At 40.4% G+C, this 9,066-nt stretch overlaps 1 protein-coding gene across 1 annotated transcript in view; it reads left to right on the plus strand.

Moving 5' to 3' along the window:
* The first annotated feature begins 29 nt into the window (after positions 1–29).
* Positions 30–9,066, plus strand: part of EIF2A (eukaryotic translation initiation factor 2A, 65kDa) — a 15,853-nt gene continuing 6,816 nt past the window's right edge. Inside the window, exons 1-8 of the mRNA XM_010584896.1 lie at positions 30–2,445; positions 2,773–2,847; positions 4,319–4,437; positions 5,612–5,711; positions 6,100–6,182; positions 7,479–7,552; positions 7,693–7,837; positions 8,738–8,854. Coding sequence (XP_010583198.1) covers positions 2,399–2,445; positions 2,773–2,847; positions 4,319–4,437; positions 5,612–5,711; positions 6,100–6,182; positions 7,479–7,552; positions 7,693–7,837; positions 8,738–8,854 — 760 coding nt within the window. The 5' untranslated portion in view covers positions 30–2,398. The remainder of the gene's footprint in view (positions 2,446–2,772; positions 2,848–4,318; positions 4,438–5,611; positions 5,712–6,099; positions 6,183–7,478; positions 7,553–7,692; positions 7,838–8,737; positions 8,855–9,066) is intronic.

The raw sequence follows: 9,066 nt of genomic DNA on the forward strand, positions 1-9,066 counted from the left end.
GGACGCGGGGCCGGCGTAGCGGGGCCGGCGGAGCGGGGCCCTCCCCAAACCGCTGAGCAGCCGGCGGGAGCTCGTAGCTGACTGAAGCGTCTCCGCGGCATTTTGCGGGCCGGTCGCCGCGTTCTGTGGAGTTCCTCTTGGGAGTCCTTCTTCCTTTTCTCTGTCTTCTGCTTTTTAAGTTGTCCCTAGCATCAGGGACGCGCGTTTTTCCTTTCCTGTGCTTCTAAGCTTTAAACACTCGCACCTTTGTCCTCGCTGGGGTGTAGCGGGGGGCTGCAGTTGTTCGGGGTGGATTTTGGACGCCTCGCTACTGTCGGTGATCCGTTGTAAATGTGGATCTTAACTTGGGAGTCTGACGGAGGACCTGGAGAACAGGCTCAAGGCAGGGGTGCGAAGCTCGTGGGTCATATTTAAAGTGCTGTTAAAACGTACCCTTGAGGTGTGTCGGGGGCACGGTGTGCCCCCAGTGAAGTACAGGGCTACAGAGCGGGTGGGGATTTTAAACCTATCAAAACAGCATTTTCTCCACTCTAATAAGCTAGTGCTTAAAATGTTTTCTATTTGTTAATTTCTAAAGTGCTAACAGAGAGATGAAGTAAGGTTATGTGGCAGTTAAAAGAGCAGCTCTGAAGGGCAGTGTAAGGATGTCTGGTCGCAGATGTTGCTGTCATCTGGGTGTTGCTGCATCTGCACGTGGATTCCATCGCGCGGTTCGTGTAAGGACTGACCTGGCTGAGCGGGAGTGTTGCTCTGTTCTGCTGTCAGACCTCTTGTGCGCTGCTGGCCCTAACGCTTCCTTGAAATAATACAGCTGCAGAACCTGCAGCTTGAGCTAGCACAGATCCTGCTTTCTTGAGTCATGTTTGACAGTAAAAAGTTGTCACCTCAGTAGTCATCTTTGGTGTGAAAGGAAAATGCATAAAACACAGCTAACGCCTACATAACAATTGGCCATTTTGTGGTTTAACTTTGAATTTTTATATGCTTGTCATAGAATGACCTTAAAAAGTTGTGGTTTATTCACTATATGACAACTCCAACTGGATGGTTTTGCATGAATCTGTCTTTATTTCTTCTTTGTTTTGTAGTGCCCTAAGCATGGCAATGTCCCTGAAAAGAATGAAATTTAAAACTCATTTTGTATTGGTATTTCTTTCATGCCTTCTGTTTTCCAAGTTGAACTCCAATGTTGGAACTAACAATAGGGCAAATCCTGTCTCATGTCAGCAAAAAAATCAGTCCAACAGAATCTTTCTCTGGCAAATGCTCTTCCTGTGTTTAAGCAGCTAATCCTCACTTTGGGGAATATCTAGGCAGCCTTTTTGAGCTCCATTGTGCAGGACTCTCGTGCAACTCTTGCAGCGACGGAGAATTTTCAGCTTCTGCAGGTTAGGCTTCATGAAAGTGCCTCCTGCAGCAGGGTTGAGAGCTGAGGACCATCGGCCATTTTGGGATGAGCTGTTGTCCCACCCTCCTTCCTTATGCAGGTGCAGCTCTTTTGTAGTTTGAGGTCATCCTGCAAGCTGAAGCCAGGCTCTTGTTTTGTGGTAACCAGTGAGGGGGTGATGGGCAATGGACTCAAACTGGAAGTCAGGAAATTGCACTTAAACGTAAGGAAAACTATTTTTACTCTGAGACTGAACATGGGCGCAGGCTGCCCAGAGAGGCCGTAGGTCTCCATCCTTGGGAATACTCGTCTCCTGGCCGGGCAGGGCCCCACAGCCTGGTGTTGCTGGCCCTGCCGGAGCAGGGGAAGGGTGGGGGTCCAGGGGTGCCCCCGCCTAGGCCCCTCTGCCATGCACCTCGTTTGGCTTTGTCCCGCCCTGCCCCGCTGCCCTCGGCAGCGCTTCTGCTCCCTTCTTTGCACTGGCACCCATGCTCCCGTAGCAGAGGGACAAACCGGTCCGTAGACCGACCCCATCGGGAAGGCTGCACAGGAACGGCCTTGCTGGTTGAAGCGGGGACCAGATCACATGGCTGTGGGTCTGGGGAGGCTGGAAGCGGCAGCAGTTGTCCCACTTCAGTCCTCAGCTCCGGAGAAGTGCTGGCTGGTTGCTGTTGCGTCTGCGGAGTTGTACGGCAAACTGGCGCCTCAGTTGCCTGCGGGTTGTGTGTCAGAGCTGGTGCTGGAGCCGATAGCTCAGCTCAGCTCTGCCCCTGTCCTGTGTTTTAATCCTGCGGCCACTTTGGATGAAACCAGGTGTCTCGGCACCTGTTACATTCTGAATTTCCTTTACAACCCTCTCTCCCCTTTACTCTAAAATGCAAGCAGGGGAAAAGTGTGTGCAGGTCTGAACATTCACAAATTAGAAAAAGCTTTTGCTTTGGATGATTTTCCGAGTTTGAAACGAGTAGTTCTTTGTTTACTCTTCCAGTGAGAGGATCCGAAGGGCTTTATATGGTGAATGGGCCACCTAGTTTCACAGAGAGCACAGCATTTCAAAGGTACTGTTATTATCACTATTTTTGATCTTTTGCACAAAAGAAATAATTTTCTAGAAAGCAAAGGTAGACTCTAGAATTAAAAAATGTATAAACATAAGTGAATTTTCTCCTACTCTCAGTAGTTCAGAAAATTGATGGTTTTATGCTTGCCTGACTTCTCATTGCCCAGGTAATAATCATTGAACAATTGCAGAGTAGATCACACTGTTACAAAGCGCCACTTGGGAGTGCAGCAGGAAAATTGGTGTGTTAATTTGTATTTTTGTTAAAAATACCTTAATTTATGCAGTATGTTTGAATACTAATGTGCATTTCTTATTTCTTTAGGGACTCTGGAAAAAATTGCAAAGCTGTTGCTTTTAGCAAGGATGGTTCCCTCTTTGCCTGGTGCAATGGAGAAAAGTTGGTGCATTTCATGATATAATACAAACTATATGATTAAAATAAACTGGATCAGTTATGCCCCGTTTACTCTTGTCTGTGTAAAGGCTATTGCTAATAATGCAAGTGTTTGCATACATGCTTTAAATGCAGTTTATTTTTGTGTTATTGGCACTAGTGGCTTTGTTTCCTGAATATCAGATGAAATATTTACTGTTTTTTCTCATGTTTATAATGCACCCATTCCCATGGAATCTGGATATGCTTTATTTGGTTTTTTTTTTGTTCATAGTTCCCAGTATGATAGTACCTGGTTTTCTGAGATTAATCTATTAGTAAAGGTCACAGAAAATGAAGAGTCTATGCACCTTATGTACAAACATCACAAGGTTTCCTTTTTTTATAGACCAGGTGCATTATAGAGTTCACTAGACATCATCCTTTACATAACAGTGCATCATGGGGTTGCTGCTGTAAAGAGGTGATCAGGCTTCTTATGAAATGATGGTATTCTTACTAACAGATTAAAAAAAATGTGCAAAAGTATTTAGTAATAATATTTAACCACTTCTTTTAAAGTAGGTAGCTTAGATGTAGGATTTGTAACTTCTGCTGTTGCTTTTGGTTCTCCAAAATGTTCAGACTTCATTTTTCATTAAAAACTTTATTTTTGTCAATTGGAAAGGTCCATTTCCAGAAAATGTTTGTGGGGAAAAATGTTTTTCAAACAACCAGATTGTATATCGAGGTACCCATATATATTCCAAATGGCAAATCTTTCCAGTCCTGCCATGCCTCTTTGTTTTGGGGGCTGTCCATCTTCCTTCATTTTTGAGGGAGAGCAGTGAATGAGGTGGTGAGGAACAGGCTCCTAATGCAGCTTCTGAGAACAGCAGTGGTTTGGATGCATCCTGATGTGATCTTTTTTGTTACTTTGGATTCCGTATGTGGCAGATCTTTAATATACAGTGTTCAGAGGTGCCACTTGACCTTGTTTGTTCGGCCGTCTGACCTGTGCTTTTTATTGTCCATGTCTCCCTGCATCCCCCAACCTCAAAAAGCCCAAATCTTACAAGTTGTATCCTTCTAGATAGAGGACCTTTAAAAATATGTGGGATAAATGTGTGTTTTAATTAGGTTAGAATCTTTCTGTTGGCTGTTGCTCAACTTTAGCACTGTGGGAATGTAGATGGACTCTGTACGGTTAGAGTATTTCTTGTCTCTTGTTCAGACTTCAAATGTTGCAGATAAAAATAAGTTATATGTTTTGACTAGTGCTTTCACTTAGTTTCTGTTATGCTTGGGTATCTGGTTTGAAAATGTGTTCTTGCAAAAATTTAGTAAAAGCAGGAGGGGAAAAATGCTCTTCTAATTTTGTTACCTTGGCCAAATTTGGGACAGATCCAGAAGAGTCAAATACATGAAAAGTTACCTTGGCTATTAATTAACTGTTCTAAGCATGTTTTATTGAAATGTCATCTTTTGGTTCCAGAGTAAATATTGTTAATGTCACCAATGCTCAGTTACTGCGTTCCTTTGATCTTCCAAAGGCAGTTTGCCTTGAATTTTCACCAAAGAATAATATTCTGGCAACATGGCAGGCCTATACAGGTGAGTATTTTTCCAGCTGTAAAAGTACACTGAGTAACTGCATAGTTTAATTCAGTTTGTGGGCTTTCCAGTACCTGATTTGTCATTGTAGCATGTTTATTGGCTAAATGAGCAGTATAGAAAGTGTACAGAAAATTATATGGGTAATCAAGTATATAGTGGAGGAGGGAGGGATGCCATCTTCTGAAAGCATCTGGTATCGACCATTCCTACAAACACTAAATCAGAGCGCATATACTAACAATTAATTTATTAAGTAAATCATGTGTTTCTAAAAATTGCTAACTGATCTTAGTGCAATGAGTGTGTTATGAATATAAGCTGCTTGAACAGCATATATTCATATACAGATCAGGAAGATTGTAAGCTGCATCAGAGTAGTCATGTCCTCCACTGGGCATAGCTGACTTGAGTGTTCTCCATCGTCCAGAGGGCTTTGTTCTCTCCTCTGCCTCTCTATGGAGTTTATATTCCTGATTTAGACAGCCTCCGTCTCATCCAAGTTGTGTGTCTAAAGTAGACTATGTAAATGCTTCCTTAGACAGAGCAAGCTGGCCATAAGCTGAGCGTGTGGGAAGTGGTCTGGGACAGGTTGTAGGATAAGACAAGGCAGCACAAGCGACAGAACTGATGCCAGCTGTGGACTGTTAGAGAACTGTTAGGAGGTCTGTTCTGAATCATTGGTGGAAATAGGCAGGCTGTAGTATCCTGAGTGAGTAGAAGGGTACAGAGAGTTTAAAACCAGCAGAACCATTTTGTATGGCTTGCAGGTAGAGCTGTGACTGCAATGTGATGGACAAAATGCATTGCGTTCTTGTGAGAACAAAATGTAGGAGTGGAGAACATACCTTCATTGTTTGCGAAGAGGACAGCTTTTGATTTTGGTTAAAAAACACGCATTAAAAAAGCTGTGTTAGTGTTGGTGGTTCTAGTCTTCTAATGAGGAGTAGAAATCCTATACTTCCAAATATTAGTTCTTTCTGCAGACTGAAAGACTATAGAAAGTCTTATGTTCATAGGTAAAGCAATTAGCAGCCTAGGGTTTAGTCCCTCAGGGTAGGATGCTTCTGGTAAGAAGTTTATGCATGTTTGGTTGCTTCTGCAATCATGAGAGAGAACATCATTATGGTGAAGCAGATTTAATCCCCAGAGACTGCTACTGTTTTTGTTGCAGCTGCTAAAGATGGCACAGCGGGGGTGCCCAACCTACAACTTCATGATGTGAAAACTGGAAAATGTTTAAAATCTTTCATCCAGAAGAAGATGCAGAACTGGTAAATAACATTTCCAGCTGCTAATTGTTTGCAAAGAAATGTGGTTTCCAAAATCTGATCTGGGCAAATAGAGCTTTTAGTGTGGTGTTGGCTTTCAAAATACTGCCTGCTACTAGCTGAAAGCAAGTATCTGTGCTTGTAAGTATCTTTGTATGTAGTTATAATTGTTGTTTCTTAGTATAAATTCACTATCATTTTGCACCACAGAGAAAGCTGGGGAGACAACGAAGTCTAGTTGTATATTTTTTACTATGCAGATGTCATTTGTCCATTTGAAACATGTATCATGTTTGAACTTGCTTGGCTTTAAAAATTGAAGAAAAAAAAAATCCCAGGCTGCTGAAGATGAGCATCATTCAGTGTTTCTAATTTTTTTCTTTAAATGTAGGTGTCCTTGCTGGGCAGATGACGAAAGCATTTGTGCCAGGAATGTAAACAATGAAGTGCACTTCTTTGAAAACAACAACTTTGGTATGCAAGTATTTCTATATGTTTCATTGCGTTCTATATAGAGATCTTATTTTGGGTGTTGGGGTTTTTTTTCCAAAGTTTTCCTCATTTTTTCTTTTGCTTGCTTTTTATTTTAAATATTGCCTACATTCTGTTTGAATTTGGAATTCAGAATCATTATGTTTTAATGAAGTTTGTCTTCGCTTTCTTGTTTACCTTTTCAGTGACTTATCTAGTATGAAGTGCATCTAATTTTTAATTAAAGAGGCCTGATCCAGGAAATTGTCAATAGAGAACGTGATCTATGATTACTTCTTTGGGTTGTGTGTATTCTGTCAATGAGCTATTAAAAATGAAAATTTATGGCAAAAATGAAGTTGTAGAGCTAAAGCATTTTTTTTCAAGGAAATTTACTACTAGTGGTAGAATATTTGGAGTCAATAGAGGTTGAAAAGAGAAAGGGGAAGAAAAAGGCAGGAAGATAAAAATGAATTAGAACAAAAATTTAAAAGAATACAAGACAATTACTGGAGGGAGAACAGTGGTGTGTTTTTTTGGTGGGTTTTTTGTTGGTTTGGTTTTGTTGTTTTTGTTTTTTTTTTAATATAAAGCTGGTACAAGAATTTATTCTGGGAGCTAAAAATACAGCCTATGAGAGATGCAGTTTCCTGAGAATTAGCCCTACTGATGTTAACGAAGCTATACTAGGGAAGTATGGAATGTCTGTTCCAGCATGAGGTCTGCTGCTCAGTGCAGACTTCCTTGCTGGAATAAGGTTGTGGGTTGCTGCTCTTTGTTTACTTTTTAAAAGTGCGTTTCCCATAAGTTGTTTGTGGAAAGGGGCAATGTTCAGCACAGAACAGGCCTTTATGAACACCTCCTATCAGGAAGAATCATCCAGTAAGGTTGCAAGGGGAGAACTCCAGCTCTCTGTAATGGTGTGTGTTTCCTGGATGTGACTGATGCTGCTTCCTCTGAAGTCAGCACAGATAAGATGAAGAACACTGTCCCTTGCTTAAAACATGAGCTGTGTTCACATGGGGTTCGGAAGCTTCCTTGCTGATTGAACTTCCAGATACTAAATACTGGATTTCAGACCTAGGCCCAGTTCAAGTTGGTTTTGTAAATAAGAATGTGTGATGAAATGGGAAGGTAATGGTTGTTTGCCTAGGAAAAAAAAATCATTTATCATTATATATACTGTTCTTTATTATCCATGATACAGACCCATAAAAAGGTATAGTTAAGTAATCCAGGCTAAAATGGTTTGTCATTAACATCATCACATCTGTGGACTTTGTTTTTTTTTTTTTGCAGCTACTATTGCAAATAAACTGCATTTGCAGAAGGTTAATGATTTTGTGTTATCTCCAGGAGCACAGCCAACCAAGGTATTTCTGATGATGTTTCCAATTTTTTTCTTGGTTTTCTTCAAAAAATTACTATAATTTTAGTACAGCATACTAGTAGTGAATAGACCCTGTGCTACCAACAATATTGCCTGCAATAAAATCTCGTGGCTTTGTTTTAGGTGGCTGTGTATGTTCCAGGCAGTAAAGGCGCACCGTCATTTGTTAGACTCTATCAGTATCCCAACTTTGGTGGCCCTCAGTCTGCACTAGCCAATAAAAGTTTCTTTAAAGCTGACAAGGTGACAATGCTATGGAACAAAAAAGGTATAATAGCTCTATGTTTAAGTTTTTGTATTCCACCCATTTTGGATTTAATTACTTTGTTTACTGTGTGGGTTTTGCATTTAATTTGCATGTGCAGATAAATACTGAAGATAGCCATTAATGCCAGTGCAACGTTAAGGTTACAATTCTGAATACCCTGAAGTACTCATAACTTTTCAGTATTGACTTCCATGATTTTGTATATTGTAATTGAGAATATTCTACATGGTGGTAAATTTTGCAGTTGAATAACAAATTCAAATTTAATTTTGCATTCTGTGATGACAGTGTACTTGGGCAGTAAACATAAGATTATACTAGAGCATAAACTGTTTTTAATCTGTAAAATTGTATATACCCAGGCGTATTGCAACTGGGAGGACTTGGACAGTCCTCTGTGTGCTTTGCTATTTGTTAGCTATGAGCTGTTTCAGAATAATTTTGTAAAAACTGTTTTACTTCAACCCACATTGTTTGGAATACAGGGAAGGTATTATGTACATGTAGAAACCACATGTGGGCACACAGTTTTGGATAAAATAGATATACGTACAAGAGCTGTTGATGAAACATTTCATTCAAGGACTGATCAGGTTGCTTGGTTTCTGCCTTAGATGGGTATCTTTTTTTATGGCTGCAAAAGTATGTTCGCTTTATCGTAATTCAATGGTGGATGAATAGACTTAGCTCATACTTTTCATTTGAGAAAGGAATATACTCCTTCTGTTTGGGTTAACACTGAGGAGAAATTAAATTCAGAAGAGAATAACGGCACTGTTATGTAAGCAACTAACTAGAATTCATAATCGAACTAATTTCTCTTTGTTCATGGTAGTTTGTGAAATAGTTTATATAATTTGCAATAATTGTATTAAAGTAACTGCGTGTCTGTTCTATTAGCCACTGCTGTGCTAGTAATAGCTAGTACAGAAGTTGATAAAACGGGTGCTTCGTACTACGGAGAGCAAACTCTGCACTACATTGCAACAAATGGAGAAAGTGCGGTCGTACAATTGCGTAAGTAGCTCTCACTCTCAGGCATTTTTTCAATGTATTACAGCTCTTGATAGTGGGAATTGCTGTTTCACCAGCTTTTGTTTAATGTATGAAGTGTTTTTTTGTTAGTGTAATGAAGTAATCTTAAAAAAAAAAAATCAAAGTACTATTAACAAAAAAAAACTTTCACCAGACTTTTTTTTTTTTTTTGGGGGGGGGGGGGGGGGGTTTTT

This window comes from Haliaeetus leucocephalus, unplaced genomic scaffold, assembly GCF_000737465.1.
Source record: "Haliaeetus leucocephalus isolate CR32 unplaced genomic scaffold, Haliaeetus_leucocephalus-4.0 Scaffold1014, whole genome shotgun sequence".
Taxonomy (NCBI): Eukaryota; Metazoa; Chordata; class Aves; order Accipitriformes; family Accipitridae; genus Haliaeetus; species Haliaeetus leucocephalus.